Genomic DNA, 26,189 nt, shown 5'->3' on the forward strand with positions numbered 1-26,189 from the left:
AACGAATTCAGTAAAGCTGCAGGATACAAGATTAATATACAGAAATCTGTTGCATTTCTATACACTAACAATGAAATATCAGACTGAGAAATTAAGGAAACAATCCCATTTACCATCATATCAAAAAGAATAAAACACCTAGGAATAAACCCACCTAAGGAGGCAAAAGACTTGTATTCCATCAAGCGTAAGACACTGATGAAAGAAACTGAAGATGACACAAAGAGATGGATAAATATACTGTGTTCTTGGACTAGAAGAATCAATATTTTTAAAATGACCATACTACTCAAGGCAATCTACAGATTCAATGCAATCCTTATCAAAATACCAATGGCATTTTTCATAGACGTAAATTTTAAAATACGGAAGGAAACACAAAAGACCCCAAATAGCCAAAACAATCTTGAGACAGAAGGAAGGTGGAGGAATTATGCTTCCTGACTTCAGACTACACTACAAAGTTACAGTAATGAAAGCAGTATGGTACTGGCACAAAAGCAAACACATAAATCAATGAAACAGGATAGAAAGCCCAGAAATAAACCCATACACTTACAGCAGAGGCAGCAAAACTATACAATGGACAAAAGAGAGTCTTGTCAATAAGTGGTGCTGGGAAAACTGGACAGCTACATGTGAAAGAATGAAATTAGACCATTCTCCAACACCATATACAAAAATAAACACAAAACTGATTAAAGATCTAAATGTAACACTGGAAGCCTAAAACTCCTAGCGGAAAACATAGGCAGAACGCTCTTTGACATAAATTCCAGCAATATTTTTTTGGATCCTTCTCCTCAGGCAAAGGAAATAAAACCCCAAATAAACAAATAGGACCTAACTAAACTTAAAAGCTTTTGCACAGCAAAGGAAACCATTGACAAAATGAAAAGACAACCTACCTAATGGGAGAAAATATTTCCAAATGATATGACTGATACGGGATTAATATCCAACATATAAACAGTTCATACAACTCAACATCGAAAAAACAAATAACTTGATTAAAAAGTGGGCAGAAGTAGTGAACAGACATTTTTACAAAGAGGAAAGGCAGATGGCCGACAGGCCCATGAAAAGATGCTCAACATCACTAATCCTCAGAGAAATGCAAATCAAAACTACACTGAAATATCACCTCACACCTGTCAGAATGGTTATCATCAAAAAGGACACAACAAATGTTAGCAAGACGTGGAAAAAAGGGGAACCCTAGTACACTGTTGGTGGGAATGTAAATTGTTGCACCCACTATGGAAAACAGTATGAAGGCTTCTCAAAAACTAAAAGCACAACTACCATATGACCCAGCAATTCCATTCCTGGGTACATATCTATAAAAAAACAAGAACACTAATTTGAAAACATACATGCACCCCAATGTTCATGTCATGCATTATTTACAACTGCCAAGGTATGGAAGCAACCTAAATGTCCATCAACAGATGAACTGCTAAAGAAGATGTGGCATAAAATAATATGTGTGTATATATATATATACACACATATATATTTATACAATGGAATACTACTCAGCCATGAATAGTATTCCATTGTATTTCCATGAAAGAAGGAAATTTTGCCATTTGCAGCAATATGAATGGACTTGGGAGGCATTATGCTAAGTGAAGTAAGTCAGACAGAGAAAGACAAATAGTGTATGATCTCACTTATACTTGGAATCAGATATACAACAAGCTAGTGAATATAACCTAAAAGAAGCAGACTCACAGATATAAAGAACAAACTAGTGGTTACCAGCGGGGAGAGAGGATGGGGAAGAGGTAATATAGGGGTAGGAGAGTAAGAGGTACAAATTATTAGGTATAAAATAAGCAACAGGGGTATACTGTACAACACTGAGAATATAGCCAATATTTATAATAACTATAAATGGAATCAACCTTTAAAAATTGTGAATCACTAAGAATTGTACACCTATAACTTGTATATCAATTATACTTCAATTTAAAAAAAAAATAATAGAGAAATGTCATATAGCTTTACCCAGTTTTCCCCCAATGGTAACATCTTGCAAAACTCTAGACAATACAGTACAATATCACTTCCATAATAATATTAAGTTAAAACACAGAATAGTTCTATAACCCAAAGATCCTTAATGTTGCACTTTTATGGCAACACTCATCCACCTCCCACCCCTCCCCATCCCTGAACTCTGACAACCACTAATCTGTTCTCCATCTATATAATTTTGTCATTTCAAGAATGTTACATAGGGACTTCCCTGGTGGCGCAGTGGTTAGGAGTCCGCCTGCCAATGCAGGGGACACAGGTTCGAGCCCTGGTCCAAGAAGATCCCACATGCCACGGAGCAACTGGGCTCATGTGCCACAACTGCTGAGCCTGCGCTCTGGAGCCCACGAGCCACAGCTGCTGAGCCTGTGTGCCGCAACTGCTGAGGCCCGCGCACCTAGAACCTGTGTTCCGCAATAAGCGAGGCCACCACAATGAGAGGCCTGCACACAGCAACAAGGAGTGGCCCCCGCTCGCTGCAACTGGAGAGAGCCCGTGCGCAGCAACGGAGACCCAAAGCAGCCAAAAATGAAAAAAAAAAACCCAAAAATGTTATATAAATGGAACCAATAAAGTATGTAACCTTCCGTGATTGGTCTTTTTTTCCACTCAGCATAATTTCCTGGACATTTTTTATGTATATTAATAAATTTCTTTTTAGTGCTGAGTTATATTACATGGTAAGTATGTACCACAGTTTGTTTAACCATTCACCCGATGAAGGACATCTGGGTTGTTTCCCATTTGGGGCTATTATGAACAAAGCTGCTACAAATATTTGTGTATAGGTTTTTGTGTAAACATAAGTTTATTTAGGTTGTCATGGTTCATTTAGGTTTCTCTATGATGAACGCACAGGAGTACAAATGCTGGGCTGTATGTTTACTTTTTTAAAAGAAACTCCCAAATTTTTTTCAGAGTATCATTTTACATTTCACCAGCAATGTCTGATTGATCCAATTTTTCTGCCTACTTTCCAGTATTTGACTTTTCACTATCGCTATGTTTGATTTTAACCATTCTGAAAGGTATGGCTGGAAGGTTGTGAAATCTCATTATGGTTTTAATTTTTTTAATTAACCTAGTAATTAACTGTAGTAGGCTGAATAATGGATACCTAAAAATATTTACGTCACATTCTCTGAAGCTGTAAATCCTAATGACATATGGCAAAAGTAACTTTGTGGAAGTGATTAAGAATCACAGGAGGAGGAGATTATACAGCTGAACTCCATATAATTACAAGGGTCCTTATGAACAAGGAAGAATTAGAATCAGAAGAAAGGTGAAGACTGAAGCCAAAATGCCTATGCTGCTGGTTTTGAGATGAAGGAAAGGACCACAAGCCAAGGAATGCAAGGAATGCAGCTCTAGAATGGGGAGGAGGAGAGAGTGAAGGACCCATTCTCCCCTATACCCTGCAGAAAGTGGGGAGTGCTGCTGACACTTTCATTTGGACCCAGTGAGACCCATTTCAAACTTCTGACTTTCAGAAGTATAAGATCACACTTCGTGTTGTTTTAAGTCACTGAGTTTGTGGTAACTTGTTAGAACAGCAATAGGAAAGTAAAACTTTAATAATGATAAATATCTTTTCATGTGCCTATTTGACATCTGTATTGTGTCTTAAACAAAAGGACCGTTTATATCTTTTGCCCAATTTCTAACTGTATAGTTGTTTTCTTTTTTTTTTCTTAAGTTTTGAGCTTTGACAGTTCTATATAATTTCTACAGAGTAGTAATTTGTTGGATATATGGTTTACAATTGTTTTCACCCAGTCTGTAATATGTCTTTCATCCTCTTGGGCACAGCAAAAGTTCTTAATATTGACGAAGTTGAATTTTTCCATTTTTCCTTTTATGGACCATGTTTGTGGTATCAAAAATTGTTTGACTAGCTCTAGATTCCAAAAAATATCTCCAACTGTTTTCCCCCAAAATTTTTCAGCTTTACACCTTAAGTTTAAGTCTATGAGCTATTTTGAGTTAATTTTTGTATAAAGTGTGAAGTTTTGATTGAAAAGTAAATTAAAAAAGGCAAACAGGTAAGAATCTGAGCCTTATCTTTGTTTTATATATAGTGTCCACAGCTTTTAACTGTACTTAGTAGGAGGTATAGGAATAAGTAGGTCTACTCCATCTTCCTGGAAATGAAAGTTCATCCTACAAGTTTTGCTATGTCAAATTTTGATTAAGCTCAAATATTTTCAAGTTTCATTTATAATTTTCCCTTTGATCAAGAAGTCATTAGAAGTATATTGCTTAATTTCAAAGGAATAGAGGATTTTCTAGTTTATCTTTTTGTTGTTGCTTTATACCTTATATCCACTGTGGTCAGAAAACAAAATATGAATGATATGAATCCTCTGAAATTTGTTGAGGCTATTTATGAGTCAGCTGACTGTCAATTTTGATAACTGTTCCATGTGCACTGGAAAAGAGTATGCATTCTATTTTTGTTGAGTCCAGTGTTCTTTATATGTCATTTGGATCCAGTTTGTCAAGTATGTTGTTTGTATTTCTTAAATTGTTACCAATGTTTTGTTTGTTTATTCTCTCTATTGAGAGGTGTGTTAAATTCTCCCTTGAAATTCTATATTTGCTTCTTTAAATTAAAAAAAATTTTTACTTTTATATATTTTGAAGCTATGCAATTGGGTATATATGGACTTATTTTTTTTTAATATGTATGTATTTATTTAGGCTGCACCAGGTCTTAGTTGCAGCACATGGGATCCTCGTTGCGGCATGCAGACTCTTAGTTGCGGCATGCGGATGTCTTAGTTACGGCATGCGGACGCTTAGTTGTGGCATGCGGATGCTTAGTTGCAGCATGCGAACTCTTTAGTTACCGCATGCATGGGGGATCTAGTTCCCCAACCAGGTATTGAACCCGGGCCTCCTGCATTGGGAGCATGGAGTCTTACCCACTGGACCACCAGGGAAGTCCCAGTATATATGGATTTAGAATTGTTATAACTTACTGGTGATTTAACTCCTTCAGCAGATGTCCCTCCTCTTTATCTCAAGCAACATTTCTTACCTAATGCCTACTCTGTCTGATGTTACTAGAGCTATGTCTGCTTTCTATTAGTTAATATTTTCATGGTATAACTTTTTCTATCCTTTTCATTTAAATCTTTCTGTTGTTGACATAGTTGGATTTGTGTGTGTGCTTATGTTTTACATAGTTGGAGTATTTAGTTCATTCATATTTAATATAATTACTTTTTATAATATAGTTGAATTAGAATAAGAGTTAGCAAAGTTTTCTGTAAAGGGCCAGACAGTAAACTTATTAGGTTTTGTGAATAACAAGGTGTTTGTCACAGCTATTCAACCCTGCCCTTGTAGCACAAAAGAGGCCGTAGACAATACGTAAACAAATGAGTGTGGCTGTGTTCCAATAAATTTCTGTTTACTAAAACAGATGGCAGGTGAGATTTAGTCAGTGGGATATAGTTTGCTAAGCCCTGAATTAGAAGATGGCTTGAGAGGGTCTCTTAGGAGGGAAAAAAAAAAAAAAAAAAAAGGCTTCAAACCATCAATATCTTGCAGAGACTATGGAGTTTAGATTCACAGGATACCAAAGTATACCAAGTGTGAATTCTAACCTTAAAACTAACAATTATATGACAATTTGTTTTCCAGTTGTAGTGATTACACTGTCACTTATTAAATTAAATCCAAACTGATCAACTTAGACTACATTTCCAGCTGTAATGATTAGACTATCACTTCACACCAATCACACTAACAAAAACAAAATGAGTGACAATGCCACCTGTTGGACGTTTCAAAATGAGCACTCTCATACACCATGAAATGGAATGAAAACTAGTACAATCACCTTGAAGAGCCCTCTTGCAATTTCTAGTAAACCTGAAGATGAGAAAACTCCAATTGTAAGTATTCAACCTAAAAAAACTCTCACATGTGTATACGGAGACATGTTCAAGAATGTGTTTAAAGCATTACAGCAAGATGAAAAAATTGTACAAAACTTAAATGTCCTTCAACAGGGGAATGGATAAATAAACTGTGGTACAGTTATACGACGGAATGCAGTAGACAGCAGTTACAGTGCATGAACTGGTATATATGCATCAAATATTTTAAAATAATGTTGAACAAAAAAAGCAAGTTTTGCCGAAGGATACATATAGTGTATCACTTATATTTAATTTTAAAACCTGCCAAATGATACAACAAAATGATTTCATATATGAGCATATTTAGTAAAATTATTAGTGCATGTATAGTACTGAAAACACTTCCGTTAACATGGATCCAGAAGAACTATGAAATGGATTATACTAAAAGAAAGGTAGCCTTCCAGAGAGAGCTTGATGAGTTAAGGAATAAATGCATCCAACAGTCTATGTAACTTCAAGGAGTGATTTATTCAATCCAAGACCACTGAAAAATTTATTGTAATTTTTAAAGAATTAATTGAGAGACAAGTGATACTTTAACTTTCAATTGTTCAATAGTTTAAAAGCTTCTTGGGATAACTAATTACAGTCAGCCCTTGAACAACTTGGCGGGTAGAGGTGCTCATCAGCAGCCGAAAATCCACATAACTACTATCTCTGCCTCAAAAACAAAGGAACTGATAAATGACTCACTCAAGGGTAGGAAGCTGAAACAATCTGGATAGAATCAGGACTGAAACCTTAGTTCTTTTGATTCCACATATTGTAATATCTAACACAAACCTGTGCCCATACTTACCTAACTTAAAAGATTTGCAAAATGAAAATACAGGTACTATATTTTTTGGAAAAAGTCTGCAGCTAAGAGGACCCTCACAGTTCAAAGGTCAACTGTAGTTTAAATTTTTAAAATATTATTTCTCAAATTTCTTAGAAATTTTTATCAAATCAAAATCAACTACCAGTGTTATGACTGATAGTTGAAGATGGCTCACATTTTGCAAAATAATAATTCAAGCCCTTATTATCCTCCCACCCATCAATTATGTTTCCTAGTTGTTATTCTTATCACATGTTTCTTCTCTCCACTTTAATCTACCTTATAGATAGCACCATGCCTGTGCTATTATTTTATCAAGAGTCTAACACAATGACTTATTTACAACAGATGCACAATAAATTAGTGATAAACAAATAAATGAATTTCTTCCAGATTATTCAGAAAACCATTCTTCTAAAAACTATTTAGTAATCTTCTAGTGCTTATTAAATTAAACCCAAACTATTAAACTTAACCATTCCATGTCCTCTACAATGTGGAAACAACCTACCCTTCCTAATGCTATTTTCAATTACTTCTTCACTTACGTGAAAGAACTACACAAACGGAAGTACGTTTTAGTCACTAAATACAACTCTCATTTTCTCACCTCCTTTGGCTTCTCATCATGCCAATGGGTCCATCTGCAATGCTCTTCACCACCCCGTCTTTTGGCCTCCACTGAAGTTCTTTCGAAATCCTACCTGTTTATCAGTGCCCAGCAAATAAGCCTCACATCCTTCAGGAAACTTTCCCAGATCTCTCCAACTATATATGATCTCCTTTTTTCTCTTAACACCCATATTTGGTTTTAAAGGTCTTCAGGTTCAAAGGAGGTGCCTTTTCCCTAACTATTTAATATTTCTCATCCCATGTTTCCATTAGTCTCTAAGTTCCTTTGAAATCGTTATTTTATTTTACAGACCTTTATATCGCTAAAGCCCCTGGCACAGTGCCTTACATAAAGATGGTGCTCAATATATATTGGTTAAAGTGAATTCTGTGAAGACACCGCTCCATAACTCTTTTCTAATGATAGTTGCGAAGGAAATACAAATGTAAGAATAGATGGCCCAATAATCTAAAGTAATTATACAAGCTATACGATTCTGAAAATAAATGTAATAAATCAAAACATAAGAAAAATATTTGAAAATAAAAATACAGGTTCAGCAATCCCTTCCCACCCGCTAGCAAAACTTCTGGAATAAGAGACTGCGTTACTTAGTGACTAGAGACCTCGTGGAAAAAAATCAGGCTGGGAAAATGAGATTGAAATTGACTATAAAGCATTTATAAGACTTCTTATATTCTCTAAAGCAAAATTTAAACAAACTATACTAAAGAAAAGAAGCAATTATAGAATTTTATGAATCTTGACAAATGGATACTGTACAATTAATTTCTATCTATTCTGATCTCAAGATGACTTCCAGAGATGACAGTGATGATATATCACAGAAAGAATGTCAATAATATTTGATTGCAGTCAGGTAAACAAATTTTCTGGACATTCTTCTTCCTCTAATTAACAAGACTACGTACTCTTTAAGTACTGTAATTACGGTTCTGAATGTTTAATTTTGTGCCCCTGACTTTAATCATTATCACTGGCTATCAAATAAGTAAATGGCATCCTTTCCTCTATCCTTTGGAAGAAAATAAAGTATAGGTCGATTAGCATTTTGTGAAGGTGTTCTCATACATTTTAGAGGGTTGCAGCAAACCCCTACACCTTTCATTCATATCATGAGGAGACTGATTTTCATCATTTATCAATAAAGGCTGATGCACAACCTAAGAAACTGATAGATTTACACTCAGACTCTTTAAAGTACTGAATTATTGATTTTCTATCTTCACCACGGGATGATGCAAAATCAACTCTTCAAGGTTTTACCTGAGTAATTCATCACATGGAGAGTTTAGAACTGCACTGTCCAACACAATAGCCATAAGCCACATTAGTCTACTCAAATTTAAATTTCATTTTTCAAGTGAAAATTAGATAAAAGACCTTTCAGTTGTGCTAGCCTAATTTCAAGTGCATAAAAGCCCCCATGTGATACTGGCTACTGTATTGAACAGTACAGAATTATATATTTCCATGATCACAGGAAGTTCTACTGAACAGCACTGGTCTAGAAAGCTAATAATTTGACTTAAATAGTAAAAGTGGTTTGCTATATTTTATCTATCAAGTGTTATATTTTTAAACTCATGATCAACAGGAGTAGCCTTACTATTCCTTCAATGTAAATTTCCAGTAACTATTATCTGATTACAATTGGACCAGCTCTTATGTACTATACAAGACGTGTCAAATTTCTTCCTGCCTCAGAGCCTCTTTTTGGTCCATTCTTTGACTTGTTCTTCACCTTCGGTGCCAACTTGAATGTTAACTGCCTTAGAGAAGCCTTCTCTGACCTTTCTACCAAAAACGGGTCTCAGCCACTACCACACAACATGCATTTTAATCTCTATCTCAGCACCCTGTTTATTTTGTTCATAGGTTATCACAGTTTTCATTCATTCATTCATTCATTCATATTCTTCCATTGAAGGAGGATCCTTTGTCTATCTTATTCATAGCTCTGTCCCCAGAGCTTACCTAGCACATTCATGCACTCAAAATTTATTGAATTAACACATTCATGTTTGCTGAATCAGTGAATAAATGTGCACAATGACTGTCTTTCCCCTCCACAACCAACTCATACCTCCAGCACCACACTTTTATACTTATTTCTTCCTTCCTCTTCTTTCTAGTTTATGTTATTCCCTTTCTCTCCCAGCAGACTCTCTTAATTTTTTTTTTAACTTTAATTTTGAGTTCAAGGGGTAACAAGTAGAAAAAGAAGTCCCAAGACACTTTTAGGAGAGCTTTCAGAGAAAATAAACTTACTTTTAATATTCCACCCTGTTCCTCCAGCAACTACAAAGAGAACAAAAACACTAATCCTACCCTTCAGTACACACATACTAGTGTGGCATAGGTTACAAAGAGGATTTAATTAGCTTGCATGTGAGAAAAGGCAGGGATTTAAGGGGGAAAAAAAGTAGGACGAAAGAAATGGGAAAAAAGGGGATATTTCCCACTCACCTTCTTGAATAAAATATTTTTCTTATCTTTGAATATTTGTCATCCAGTGCCTACTACTACACTCTTAGAAAGCAATGTGACTTGAAATACTTTTTATTTACATAGAAAACACAACATAATCAAAGAAAGACAACTAAATTTCACAACAACCTGAAGGGATCATTCAAGAAACTAGTTATTTAAAGTATCTTTAGTACATATATACAATGGAATATTACTTAGCCATAAAAAAGAATGAAATAAACCCAATCAAAAAATGGGCAGATGATCTAAATAGACATTTCTCCGGAGAAGACATACAGATGGCCAAAAAGCACATGAAAAGATGCTCAACATCACTAATTATTAGAGAAATGCAAATTAAAGCTACACTGAGGCATCACCTCACACCAGTCAGAATGGCCATCATCAAAAAATCTACAAACAATAAATGCTGGAGAGGGTGTGAAGAAAAGGGAACCCTCTTACACTGTTGGTGGGAATGTAAATTGGTACAGCACTATAGAGAACAGTATGGAGGTTCCTTAGAAAACTAAAAATAGAGCTACCATATGATCCAGCAATCCCACTCCTGGCATATATCTGGAGAAAACCATAATTTGAAAAGATGCATGTACCCCAATGTTCATTGCAGCACTGTTTACAATAGCCAGGACGTGGAAGCAACCTAAATGTCCATCAACAGAGGAATGGATAAAGAAGATATGGTACATATATACAATGGAATATTACTCAGCCATAAAAAAGAACGAAATAATGCCATTTGCAGCAACATGGATGGACCTAGAGATTCTCATACTGGGTGATGTAAGTCAGACAGAGAAAGACAAATATATGATATCACTTATATGTGGAATCTAAAATATGGCACAAATGAACTTATTTACAAAACAGAAATAGAGTCACAGATGTAGAAAACAAATTTATGGTTACCAGGGGGGAAAAGGGAGGCAGGGATAAATTGGAAGATTGGGATTGACATATACACACTACTACATATAAAATAGATAACTAATAAGGACCTAGTGTACAGCACAGGAAAATCTACTCAATACTCTGTAATGACCTACATGGGAATACAATCTAAAAAAGAGTGGATATATGTATATGTATAACTGATTCACTTTGCTGTACACCTGAAACTAACACAACATTGTAAATCATCTATACTCCAATAAAAGTTTTTTTTAAAACGGCAAACAACCCTATTTTTTAAATGGGCAAAATATTTAAACAGGAAAGTCAGAAAAGAGAACATCCAAATGGCCAATAAGCATATGAAAATATTCTCAACATCACTATTCAACAGGGAAATGCAAAATAATGCCATTATACCAAGTGTTAAAAAAGAAATAACAAGCCCCAAATGGGGTCACTCACCCCCCATCACAGCAAACCAAGCCATTTTCAACCCCTCCCAGAGATGTGACCTTTAAAACAGTCCAACTGAAATTTCCTGAGAAAGACCCCTGCAGTTCCGGTCCTGGTAGAAGACCTGGCCTGAAACAATCCTTTCTTTTCATTTACTAATACCTTCTCGCTCCCTCCCTTCCTTCTACCTATAAAAACCTTCCATTTTGTACAACCCCTCCTAGTGCTGCTGATTCTTAAATTTTTGAATAAAGCCATTAGTTCTTCAGAAAATAAAAAAGAATGAAATAATGCCATTTGCAGCAACATGAATGGACCTAGAGATTATCACACTAAGTGAAGTAAGTCAGACGGAGAAAGATAACTACCATATGATGTCACTTATATGTGGAATCTAAAAAGATGATACAAATGAACTTACTTACAAAACAGAAACAGACTCACAGACATAGAAAACAAACTTATGGTTACAAAAGGGGAACGGATGGGGTGGGGGAGATAAATTAGGAGGTTGGGATTAACAGATACACACTACTACATATAAAATAGATAATCAACAAGGACCTACTGTATAGCACAGGGAACTCTACTCAATATTCTGTAATGACCTATATGGGAAGAGAATCTGAAAAAGAATGGATGTGTGTGTGTGTGTGTGTGTGTGTGTGTGTGTGTGTGTGTGTATGTACACACAAAAGAATGGATATATGTGTGTATATATATATATATGAATATATATATATGAATCACTTTGCTGTACATCTGAAACTAACACAATGTTGTAAATTGACTATACTCCAATATAAAATAAAAATTAAAATAAATAAAATGAAGTATCTTTAAAAAGTTACATACAATTATAAGAAGGGAAAAGGTTTTTTTTAAAGATGAATGAATTATGAACCAAATATATTAAATATATGACCTATTCAACACATTGGAAGACTCCAACTTTCTGTTTAAATCCCCAGAATTTATGTATCATTAGTTATTATAAAGGTATCCTGTATTTTCCTAAGAAATAATGCTATACAGAAAATCTTAAGGCAATCCACAGAACTTACTTTGATCCAAAAGAAGTCTAAATGATCATTATGTAGTAATAGTACTAAAGAATTTTAACTATCACTTATAATACAGTTTCTATAGAAAATTATGTTTGAAGTACCAACTTAAAATGTAAGAAATAAATATCAAACTCTTGCAGGTTTGTTTTTTTGATACTGGAAAAAGGTTTCATAAGATATGTCCACTTAACACAAGAGCTGGCAATTTTATGGTACCTAGTGTGAGAAAGAAGGGACAGTTCATTGGGACTTTATTTTGAAAAACAGAACTAAAAGGCATGAACTATTTGTATTTCCCAAGCTGATCATGACTTTTTACATCTCCACTTTCACTGTATTTGGCACACAGAGCTCAAATAATGTTGGAAGATACGTAGGAAGGAGGGAAGAAGAGGAAAGATATAGCTGTTTAATTAATCCTACAAATATTTATTGCGTATCTAACAAGAATTGTTCTAGGAACTTGGGAAACACAGCTGAACAAAAAGAGCAAACAAATTTATGAAGCATTTCTGTTGCTAGTAGCAACGACTGAAGTTACAGTGACAAGAGATCTGAGCCAGTGTTCCTGGGTCCCATTTACTCTCTGATAATGAACAGTTTAACCCCTACTTCTATGTCTTCCTTTACTAGAAAATAAACAGAAAACAAAAACAAAACAAAACAACAACAAAGAAAGAAATTCCTCCTGAGCATTTTATCAGAAACCAGAATAATGCTTCTGGGGTGAAAAATCCCAAAGGATGCACTACATATGACCAAGGATATGGACGTTTCTGCTAGAAAGAAGATTAAACTCTCTTTCATGCTCCCATATCACCTCCCACTCACTAGTGCAAACTACCCAGTGAAAGGCAAGACCCATGAGGACTAGAGTCTTGAGAAAGCAACATGTTCTGAAGAAATGGTAGACTGCAAAGGAATCAGGCAGTAACAATATACTAACACTAAAAGTAAGAAATAGAAATCCAGATTTGACTTATGACTACAAGAATAGTACATGTAAGAGAAGAATGTGTACCTTCAAATAATTAAAGGAGCTATATAATTTCACTGAAGAGTACACTACTAAATAAGGGAAAACTTTTCCCTACTTGGTATGTTACCATCAGGCTTTAATTAATTATAATCACAGTACACAATGCAGGGACACTTAAAGAGCTATTGAGAGTCATTATTTTATCTGGTAAAACCATCTTTCATAATCAAGTCAGCCACAGATTCCAGGAGATATGATGCAATTCCATGCCCAGAGGTCTTCTCAGGCTTTAAAATCAATCTTTTGTTTGAATCCTCCCTCTTCAGGCATATTCTATATGACATTAAGCAGAAGCAAAAGAACCTAAGAATCTAAGCAAAATTTAGAGGCTATTGGATTATGAAAGATTTTCTACCACCTAAAACAACTTCCTTTTAATTTCTTAAAAGCAATTTCAGTTTTAATTACAAGATTTATTTATGTCAAAAGCAAACCACTTCTTTATTGATTCAGTGGAGAACTACCACTAATCTAGGAGATATTTTTCTTTTAATATCCTATAACTCAGAGTCCACCAGTAAGTATACCTTATTGGTCAAAAAAAATTTTTTTAAACACAATATTTAAATAAAAAAATACACCAAGAAAAAAATATTAAAACAATACCATATATTATTTACTGTTTTGAGTTAGTTTATGCTCTGTCATAATTTACAAGAATTCAGAGTTAAAGTTTACAGTTGGATGTATCTTGAGAAACCTATTTAGGATGTTTCAAAAGTCTAATGAATTCTCATTTTAGAACTCAGACATTTTAACACTATACATAATATGTAATCTCCAACTCTGGGAGGAAAAACACAATTTCTATGGTCAAAGAATTTACAGTCATTAAATAAAAACAAGTTTTCCTCCTTACAAGAATCAAAGTTGTAAGCAAACTTTTAAAGTGCTACGGGCCACTTCACATGGAATAATCCTAGGTAGCATTTATTCTACATTTGTATTCATGTAGAGATGTTTACAACCAAATTTGTACTTAATTTGTTAGGCCTCAATTTAATTTACATACCTGTGCCGATGAATATTTGAAAAAATTTTCCATTTGATACCGTCTAAGAACTTCATTTAGCTTTTGATCTGAAACAAAGAGAAGAACCAATTTGTAGTTAATTGGGTAATGTTCAACTTTTAAAAAGTAGAAATAAAGTAGATATTGATACATCCAATGCAAAACTGCTAGTCGCCACTGTTGTTCAAAATAAAATGAATCATCAATCTCAACACACCATTTTAGAATTTAAAACTAGGCCATTCTATACACCTAAGCCAAATAACTACTACCAATGGGAAAAAGAACAGCTACAAAGAACTAATTTTTCTGATCCTATAAATTTTAATTCTTAGTCTCTCCTGGTTTGCTCTTCAGGTTACTAGAAGTCAAAAAAATATTCTCCATGTTTATTTTTTTATTCCTGCTACTAGAAGTGAAGAGTTGGAAAGATAAGGCTAAACCATTCCTGTTTAGAAGTTAAAATCTGCTGGAATTCTCTTCCAGGACAAACCTCCACACAGAGGAGAAACTGCAGGACAAAGTATCCAAATTAAGCAGGAATGGGCAAGAGACAATGGAAAAGAAGGTCCAGAAAAGCTCAGAACTCTCAGCAAGTACAAGGTAATATTTTTATTTGAAGCAAGAAAAGCAACATACAATAGAACATAGCACCCAACAAATATACAAAACTCATTCTTTCAAGATCACATGGAACATTTAAAACTGATAATTTGCTGACAAAAGGGTAAGTCTCTTTTAAGTTTTTGAATATTCAAGTGGGATTTATCTCAGAGATGCAAGGATTTTTCAACATTCACAAATCAATCAATGTGATACACCACATTAACAAACTGAAGAATAAAAGCCATATGATCATCTCAATAGATGCAGAAAAATCTTTCGACAAAATTCAACAACGATTTATGATAAAAACTCTCCAGAAACCAGCCACAGAGGGAACATACCTCAACACAATAAAGGTCATATATGACAAACCCACAGCTAACTTCATCCTGAAAGTATTTCCTCTAAGATCAGGAACAAGAAAAGGATGTCCACTTTCACCACTTTTATTCAACATAGTTTTGGAGGTCCTAGCCATGGCAATCAGAGAAGAAAAAGTAATAAAAGGAATACAAATTGGAAAAGAAGAAGTAAAACTGTCACTGTTTGCAGATGACATGATACTATACATAGAGAATCCTAAAGATGCCACCAGAAAACTACTAGAGCTAATCAATGAATTTGGTAAAGTTGCAGGATACAAAATTAATATACAGAAATCTGTTGCATTTCTATACATTAAAAACAAAGTATCAGAAAAAGAAATTAAGCAAACAACCCCATTTACCACTGTACCAAAAAGAATAAAATACCCAGGAATAAACCTACCTAAGGGGGCAAAAAACCTGTATTCTAAAAACTATAAGACACTGCTGAAAGAAATTGAAGACACAAACACATGGAAAGATATACTGTGTTCTTGGATCGGAATAATCAATATTGTTAAAATGTCCATACTACTCAGGCAATCTACAGATTCAATGCAATCCCTGTCAAAATACCAATGGCACTTTTCATAGACCTAGAACAAATCTTAAAATTTGTATGGAAACACAAATAGCCAAAACAGTCTTGAGAAAGAAGAACAGAGGTGGAGGAATCACGCTCCCTGACTTCAGACTATACTACAACCAAACAGTAACCAAAACAGTACCAAAACAGTAACCAAAACAGTATTGTACTGGCACAAAAGCATAGATCAATGGAACAGGATAGAGAGCCCAGAAATAAACTCATACACTTATGGTCAATTAATCTATGACAAAGGAGGCAAGACTATGCAATGGATAAAAGACAGTTTCTTCAATAAGTGGTACTGGGAAAACTGGACAGCTACATGTAAAAGAAGGAAATTAGAACATCTCTAACACCATATACAAAAATAAACTCAAAATGGTTTAAAGACCTAAATGTAAGAGTGAAAGCCATAAAACTCCTAGAGGAAAACAAAGGCAGAACATTCTTTGACATAAATTACAGCAATATCTTTTTGGATCCTTCTCCTCAGGCAAAGGAAATAAAACCAAAAATAAACAAATAGGAGCTAACCAAACTTAAAAGCTTTTCACAGCAAAGGAAACCATCAACAAAATGAAAAGACAACCTATTTAATGAAATATTTGCAAATGATATGCCTGATAAGGGAATAATATCCAACATATATAAACAGCTCATACAACTCAACATCAAAAATACAAATAACATGATTAAAAAGTGGGCATAAGTAGTGAATAGACATTTTTCCAAAGAGGAAATGTAGATGGCCAATAGGCACATGAAAAGATGCTCAACATCACTAATTATCAGGGAAATGCAAATCAAAACCACATTGAGGGCTTCCCTGGTGGCGCAGTGGTTGAGAATCTGCCTGCCAATGCAGGGGACAGGGGTTCGAGCCCTGGTCTGGGAAGATCCCACATGCCGCGGAGCAGCTGGGCCCGTGAGCCACAATTACTGAGCCTGCGCGTCTGGAGTCTGTGCTCCGCAACAAGAGAGGCCACGATAATGAGAGGCCCGCGCACTGTGATGAAGAGTGGCCCCCACTTGCCGCAACTGGAGAAAGCCCTCGCACAGAAACAAAGACCCAACACAGCCATAAATAAATAAATAAATAAATAAGAATTAAAAAAAAAAAAAAACCACATTGAGATATCACCTCACACCTGTCAGAATGGTTATCATCAAAAAGAACACAAATAACAAATGTTGGCCAGGATGTGGAGAAAAAGGAACACTTGTACACTGCTGGTGGGAATGTAAATTGGTGCAGTCACTGTTAAAAACAGTATGAACGTTTCCCAAAAAACTAAAAATTGAACTACTATATGACCCAGCAATTCCACTCCTGGGTATATATCCTATAAAAACAAAAACACTAATTCGAAAAGATACATGCACTCCAATGTTCATAGCATGCATTATTTTTGAAAAATTTTTATTGGGGTATAATTGATTTACAATGTTGTGTTAGTTTCAGGTGTACATATAGCATGCATTATTAACAATTGCCAAAATATGGAAGCAACCTAAGTGTCCATCAACAGATGAATGGATAAAGGAGACAGAATACAACTCAGCCATAAAAAGAAGGAAATTTCGCCATTTGTAGCAACATGGATGGACTTGGAGGGCATTATGCTAAGTGAAATAAATCAGACACCGAAAGACAAATACTGCATGATATCACTTATATGTGGAATCTAAAAAAATACAACAAACTAGTGAATGTAACCTAAAAGAAGCAGACTCACAGATACAGAGAACAAACTAGTGGTTACCAGTGGGGAGAGGGAAGAGGGGAGGGCAATATTGGGGTAGGGGAGTAAGAGGTACAATTATTAGGTATAAGCTACAGGGGTATATTGTACAACATGGGAAATACAGCCAATACTTTATAATAACTATAAATAGAATATAACCTTTAAAAATTGTGAGGCACTAAAAACTGTACACCTGTAACTTATATAACACTGCATAGCAACTATACTTCAATAAAAAAAGAAGAAAAACTAAAAATTAAAATAAATAAATAAGAGTAAGTCTCAACAACTTTCAAAAGACTGAAGCTGAAGAGGAGAATATACCACTCTAAAATATGCCTCTTTGTCATAAGGATTATTTTAGGCTGGTAATTTTTAAGAAACAGCAGAATAGAAAAAGCTCTGAAAACTGAGTAGAAGTTACCATTTTGTAAAAGACATTTACATTTATAAGGGAAAACTCCATTTGTAAGCATGTCTCCCTCTCTATACCAGAAAGAGAAAGATGACTCTAAATCTCTAGAAACTCTTTATGAATAGAGAAGGTAATGACTTAAATCTGCTTAAAAACTTTATTCCTGTTTACTGTGCTTTTCCTGGTAATTTCTCATCTCTTCTTTTGTCTTTATCTGAAGATGTTATTTAAGATTGTAGCTTGGGACATTTGAAGGAGTTTTTCTCAGTTTTCCTGGGTCTCTAATGTATACAGAAGGTAAATATGTTATTAAACTTGTTTTTCTCCTATTAGTCTGTCTTTTACTATAGGAGGTCACAGGCAACAACCTAGAAGGGTAAAGGAAAATTATTTTTGCTCCCCTGCAAAGCCAAAGAGGGCCTATTACCTGATATTAGCACAGTTAGGCTAGAATGAAGAACCAAAAACTACAGGAAAAATCTCCATAATGTAAGAAATTACTTTTCAATAACCTATTGGTCTCGGGATGAATTACAAAACAAACTTAAAAGTATTTTGAACTCGATGATAGTGAAAATGCTGTACCTCGAAACTTCTTAAAGAGGAAAAAGCCCCTGCACAGCAAAGAAAACTATCAATAAAATTAAAAGGCAACCTACTGAATGGGAGAAAATAATTGCAAATCATATATCTGAAAAGGGGAACAGATCTAAAATAAAGAACTCACACAACTCAATAGCGAAAAAACAAACAACTTGATTAAAAAATGGGCAGAAGACCTGAATAGACATTTTTCCAAAGAAGACATACAGATGGCCAATAGACACATGAAAAGATACTCAACATCATTAATCAGGAAAACGCAAATCAAAACCACAACAAGATACCACCTCATTCCCGTTAGAATGGCTATTATCAAAAAGACAAGAAATAACAAGTGTTGGTGAGGATGTGGAGATGGGTACTGGTGCAACTACTATGAAAAACAGTATGTAGGTTTTGGTTCCTCAAAAAACTAAAAACAGAATTCACATGACCCACCAATTCCCCTTCTGAGTATTTATCTAAAGAAAATTAAAACACTAATTTGAAACGATATGCACCCCCATGTTCATTGCAGCATTATTTATAAGAGCCAAGATATGGAAACAACATAAACATCCATTGTTGGATGAGTAGATAAAGAAATTGTGGTATATATACAATGGAATATTACTCAGCCATAAACAAAGAATGAAATCTTGCCATTTGTGACAATATGGGTGGACCTCGAGAACATGATCCTAAGTGAAATAAGTAACACAGAAAGACAAATATCATATGAAAAGAGAGAAACCAAGGTCACTGATACAGGGAACAGATTGGTGGTTTCAAGAAGTGGAGGATGGGGGCAGGGAGAGGCAGGGAAAAATGGATGAACTGGTTCTTTTGCTTTTTCTTTAATAAATTGAATAAATCTTTTAAAAAGAAAAAAGATATGAAACATTCTTGAAAGCAATGAAAGAAAAATAAATTAATTGAGATATATTCCTTGTTCATCATCAAAAGCCACAATATTATTAAGATGTCAATTCTTCTTAAATTGATTTAAAGATCCAGTACAATTCCAATAAAAGCCATTTTGTAGATATGGACAAACTTGTTTTAAACATTGCATTGAGTAGTCTAGACAACACTGATGAAGAAGAAGTTGATGAACTCACACTTCCCAATTTCAAGATTTACTAGAAAGCTAAAATAATCAAGAGAGCATGGTATTTGAAACAAACAGACACAAAGATAAACAGAACAGACAGAGTCCACTAGTACACCTATGCAAATTCAGACAACTTGACCTTGGTCAAAGGAATAAAGGCACATTAATACAGAAAGTACAGACTTTTAGTCTTTAGTCATTATCAACAAATGATGAGGGTACAAATCGATGACCATAAGAAAATAAAGACACAAACTTTGCAACTTAGACATAAATTCATTCAAAATCATTCATTGTCTTAAATACAGAGTACAGAACTATAAAAATTATAGTGGAAAACTTGGGAGAAAATCCACATGAGTTCTAGTTTTGATAATTAGTTTTCATATACAACACAAAAAGCACAATCCGTGAAAGAAAAAATATTGATAATGTGGACTTTATTAGATTTAAACTATTTACTCTATGAAGGACAATGTTCAAAGAATGGAAAGACAAGCCCCTGACTACGAAAATATATTTTCAAAACACATAACTGAAGAAAGATTTGCATGCAAAATACTCAAAGAACTAGAAAAAATCCACAATAAGAAAAACATACCAAATTAAAACAAATATGAGTAGACACCTTACAGAATAATATATACAGATGGGAAATAAGCATGTATAAGTTGATCAACATTGGGAAATCATTGGAAAACGATAAGCATCGTGCATTGGGGAAGAGCAAATTAAAATAACAATGAAATATAGGGACATATGTATAAATATGGCTGATTCACTTTGGTGTGCAACAGAAACTAACACAGTGTTGTGAAGCAATTATACTCCAATAAAGATCTATTTAAAAAAATAAGAATGAGATGCCCTACCCATAAAACTAAAATAAAAAATAAAATAAAATATAGGTGGAAATGCAACAAGAATAGCTAATATTTTAGCGAAAAATCGGGGCGGGAGGACTTGTTCTACCAGATATCAAGATTTATTATAAAACTATAGGCATTTAGACTGTGTGACAGTCATATAAGGATAAACAAAATTGACCAATGGAAGAGGATCCAGGATCCAGAAGTATACCCATGTATATATGAGCACTTGAATTGGGATCAAAGGGGCACTCCAGAGCAGTGAGGGGAGAAGAACAATCTTTTTGTAAGTGGTTCTAGGTCAGCTGGATACACTCATGGAAAAGAACAAAACGTCACCCATAAAAATCAATTTTATGTGAAATGAAGATCTAACTGTGAATGCCAAAACAATAAATTCTAAAAGAGAACAAAAAGAATGTCTTTATAGCCTTAGGATAGGGAAAGATTTTTTTAATCAAAACACAAATAGCACTAATCATAAAAGAAAAACTGACAAACTGGACTACATTAAAATTAAGAACTTCTGTTCATCAAAAAGAGACTGTTAAGAGAGTAAAAATGCAAGCCACAAACATGGAGAAGGTATTTCCAACACCTATAACTGACAAAGGGCTTATTTCTAGAATATACAAAGAACTTCTATCAGTTAAAAGGCAGGCAATCCTATAAACAAAGTGGTAAAAAGACGTAATTAGTATTTCACAAAAAGGTTACCCAGGTGCCCAACAAACATAGAAAAGTTGTCAACCTCATTAGACATCAGGAAAATACAAATTAAAATTACAATAAAATAAAGAGCTAAGACTAAAAGACAAATGCTGGTGACAACGTGGAATAAAGAAAACTCCCATACACTGCTGGTAGGAGTGTAAATTAGTAGAATTTTAAACACACATATAATTCCTAGGAATATACCCAACCAAAATGTGTGCACTTGAGTTCCAAGGGCCATGACAAAAAATGTTGGTAACAGCATTATTCTCAATGGCCCCCAAACTGGAAACAACTGCAAGTATCTATCAAAAGAAGAATAGATAAAAGTGATAAATTTATAAACTAGAATATTCTATAGCAATGAAAATGAACATACTACATCTACATGCAAGAGTATGAATAAATCTCAAAAACATAATATTAAATAAAAGAAGCCAAACACAGAAGGACGCATGGTTTATGATTCCATTTATATAAATTTCAAACACAGGCAAAACAATTTTTACAGTGTAAAATTAAAGATATTAGTTACCTTTGATTATCTTTGGGGTGGAGAACATGGGTATGATCACAAGAGGGCTTCTGGGGTGCTAGCAATGGTCTATTTTTTGACCTGGGTTATGATTATATGAGTTTTGAGCTTTGTAATAATTCTCTTAGCTTTATATTTGTTTTCTCTATTTTCTGCATGTTACGCATTAGCAAATATACATATATATTGCACATATATATTAACTATATATACAAATAAATTAAAAAATATAAAATTACACACACAAAATGTATACATTCTACACTGTTAACTTCAGATAACAGTTTCTTCCTTGAAAGCATACATAATTTGGTGGAGAAATATGACATATATGTGATTCTGATAAAGGAATAAGTAATTATAAAGTATTAATAATTTAAATCATTTTTAACTTTGAGTTTAAAAGGAATTATCCCTTTTTTTATTGTTACCCTCAGAACTTCTAAGAGAGTTTCCTGACACATAGCACTAAAATTAGGATCTAGTTTCTGCTTATTACTCTTCTCTCACTGTCTCAAAAGAAGGTTGGAGATAAGGCCAGGGATATAATAATTCCAATACAAACTACTTCTTTTTTTTCCTGATAGGGTTTTAAATAAGAAAAAACGCTAAATCTGATGTCTCAGTAAATAAAATAGGTTAAGAAGTCAATTGTGTATTAATGAGAGAAAACAATCTTCATAGACTGACTTTAATCTGGAGGAAATTTTACTATAACTTAAATCTACCATTTCCTTCATTGAACAAGCACTTATCTCATTGTTTAATTTGCATTTTCTGGATTACTGATGAGATTGACATTTTCATATTTTTAGTAGCTCTTCAGGTTTTATTTTTTGTAAATGACCTATCATATTCTTTACCATTTTTCTATTAGTGTGAATGTATTTTTATTTGTGAAAACTTTTAAAATTGTGAATGGTAATCGACTCTTCATTATATTTATTATAAATATATTCTCCTTTCTTGTGGCTGGGCTAGTCATTATATTGATGATGTTTCTTGTGATATCCAAGTTTTTATTTCTAATGTCGTCTATTCATATATATTTTCCTTTCAGTCAAAAATGTTTGTCTCTTTAAGAAATCTTCTATGATCCTGAGATCAAAAAGACACCCTCTTAAATTTTTTTCTGAAAGTTTAAAGAGAATTTATTCCTTCAATCAATCTGGAGATAATTTTTCTATATGGTGTGAGAAAGATATCTTTATTATTTTTTCTTTCCCATTTGGATACCCAAATATCGTAGCACCATTTGTTGAACAGCCTATCCTTGCCCACTGATTTGTGTTGCCTGTTCTTTCAGATAACAAATGTCTGCAGATGTATGTGTTTGTTTCTGTGCTAACTGATCTATGTATTTATCTATCTGCCAATATAATATTGATTTAATAATTGTATATTTATAATCAGTCTTAATAGCTGGTAAAATAAAATTTCCCACCTTGATGCTCTTTAAAACTCTTTTGGCTACTCCTAGCTCATCAACATAGATTTTAGAGCCATGTTGTCAAATCTAGGTTTGGGATTTCATTGAATCTACCCATTAATTTGTGGGGAAATTGACATGTTTACTATATTGAGTGCTCTAATCCATAAATTTGATATGTTGCTCCATTAATCTAGGTCTTCTCTTATGTACTGAATAATTTTCTAATGCTAACTACCCTTCCATTGGTGGGATGAACCCAGTATGAAGATGATTGTATGTATATTATATATCTACGCACACACACACACATGAACTTATATTCATTGATGGATTCAATTTATTAATATTTTATTTAGGATTTTAGTTTCTGTGTACATAAGTAAAATAGGTCTATAATTTTTCTTTCATGCAAGTGTCTTTGCTGGGTAGTAAAGAAGACAGACACTGGGTTCAAACTAGACTGCCTGGGTTCAAATCCCAGTCCAATTACTTATTAGTTATGAGGTAACCTTGAAACTGTGGTGGCACTTATCCAGGAGGTTTTTATCTATGGTTCTTGAACAGCTGGGTATGAGAACTGTAAAATCAAACTCAGGATAAGGTGTTACCAGGCATGTGCTAGAAAAGCAGGGGCATAATCACATTAAGATTACTTACAAGAGAACAGATGAACCAACGGGAAACTGTTGCAGCCTATGTAAGAAGGTAGTAAAAACAAGCTGGGAAGGAGTTAAGGAAATGGAAGAAAATGAAGGGTTCAAAGAATAGAGGTCTCAATGAGGTCAAAGAACAGTTATAGTGGGAGTAAGATATTTGTGTTTAAGATTTCAAAAGTAGGGCAAATTGAATAGGACTTCTGCTTATGCTCAAGATAAAGTAAAATGGTCCACTTTCCCACCTGACACACCAAAAAAAACAAACAAATGAAAAAATGGTTTGCCAGGCAAACACACATCAGACACTGATAATGACAGACACAAAACAAATGAAGTAAGCCCTGTGATTGTCCCAGCTTACTGAGTTGAGCAACATTTCTGGCCACAGAACAAGGAGGGAAAATGCAGGCAGAGATCAGCAAATCCTTTGAGCTAAGGAGATGAAGCTGAGACTCAGTAGAAACCAAGTAAACTAGAGTTGGCAGGACAAACAATAGGAGAGAAAGCTGTACAGAGAAAGAACTCCACATATATAAGATCTGTGAAGGGTCTGTCTCGCATAAACAAAAGAGTACTAACTCTTTATTAAAGAAATTGAATTTACAGTTTAAAATCTTCCTACAAAGAAAGCTCTAGATCCAGTTGGCTTCACTGGTAAATTCTACCAAACATTTAAGGAAGAAATAATACCAATTCTACACAAACATCTTCCAGAAAACTGAAGAGGACAAAATATTTTCCAAGTAATTCTGAGGCCAGCATTACTTGATACCAAAACCAGACAAAGACATTAGAAATTTTTTTTTTTTTTAAAGGCTTCATGGGACATCCCTGGTGATCCAGTGTGTAAGACTCTGCGCTCCCAAGGCAGGGGGCCCAGGTTTGATCCCCGGTTGGGGAACTAAGAGCCCACCTGCCGTGGCGTGGCCAAAAAGAATTTTTTTTAAAAAGGTGTTATGTACACAGATGTTAAGATTTTAAATAAACTTTTTAGATAATCAAATTCAACAATATATTAAAAAGATAATACATTAGAACCAAGAAGAGTTTATCTCAAAAAGGCAGGTTTAACATTGAAAAGTAATTTATATAAATCACCCTATTAAAAAACTAAAAATGGGGGCTTCCCTGGTGGCGCAGTGGTTGAGAGTCCGCCTGCCGATGCAGGGGACACGGGTTCGAGCCCTGGTCTGGGAGGATCCCACGTGCCGCGGAGCAACTAGGCCCGTGAGCCACAACTACTGAGCCTGCGCGTCTGGAGCCTGTGCTCCGCAACAAGAGAGGCTGCGACAGTGAGAGGCCGGCGCACCGCGATGAAGAGTGGCCCCCGCACGCCGCAACTAGAGAAAGCCCTCGCACAGAAACGAAGACCCAGCACAGTCAAAAATAAATAAATAAAAAAATAAAAATAAATAAATAAAAAATAAATAAATAAATAAATAAACTAAAAATGGAAAAAACATCTGATCATCTCAATAAATGCAGAAAAAGCATTTGGAAAAATAATCCAACACTCATTCTGATAAAAACTCTCAGAAAACTGGGAATAGAAATGAACATCCTCAACCTAATAAGAACATCTATGAAAAAACTACAGCTAGTATCATATTTAATTTTGAAAAACAGATGCTTTCTCCCTAAAATCAGCAACAACACAAGGATGTCCAGTCCAACCACTTCTGTTCAACAATGTACTCAAGGTTCTAGCCAGTGCAATAAAGCAAGAAAATGAAATGAAGGGAATCCAAACTGGAAAGGAAGAAGTAAAACCGTCTTCATTTACAGATGAAAAGATTGTCAATGTAGAAAATTTGATGGACTCTATATAAAACCTACTAGAATAAGTGAGCTTTGAAAGATGGTAGGGTAAAATACACATACACACACACACACACGCACAAAAAGTATTTCTATATACTAGCAATGATAATTCAGAAATTGAAAGTAAAAGAATAATACCATTTACAACAGTATCAAAAACAGCAATACATAGGGATAAATCTACCAAAATATGTGCAAAACCTATATACTAAAAATTATAAAATATTACTAAGAAAAAATTAAAGAAGAGCTATATCAATTGAGAGAGATATTTTTTCATTTGTCAGAGGACTCAATATCATTCAATGAATTCTACACAAATTGATCAAGAAAGTCAATACAATGCCTATCAAAAT

General features: G+C 34.3%; 1 protein-coding gene across 2 annotated transcripts in view; it reads right to left on the reverse strand.

Moving 5' to 3' along the window:
* Positions 1 to 26,189, reverse strand: part of SCLT1 (sodium channel and clathrin linker 1) — a 247,181-nt gene that overhangs the window by 214,719 nt on the left and 6,273 nt on the right. For both annotated transcript variants that reach the window (XM_068542339.1, XM_068542338.1), the window contains exon 2: positions 14,391 to 14,458. In XM_068542339.1, the coding sequence (XP_068398440.1) occupies positions 14,391 to 14,423 (33 nt within the window). In that variant the 5' untranslated portion in view covers positions 14,424 to 14,458. The remainder of the gene's footprint in view (positions 1 to 14,390; positions 14,459 to 26,189) is intronic.

Source organism: Eschrichtius robustus, chromosome 4 (genome assembly GCF_028021215.1).
Source record: "Eschrichtius robustus isolate mEscRob2 chromosome 4, mEscRob2.pri, whole genome shotgun sequence".
Lineage (NCBI taxonomy): Eukaryota > Metazoa > Chordata > Mammalia > Artiodactyla > Eschrichtiidae > Eschrichtius > Eschrichtius robustus.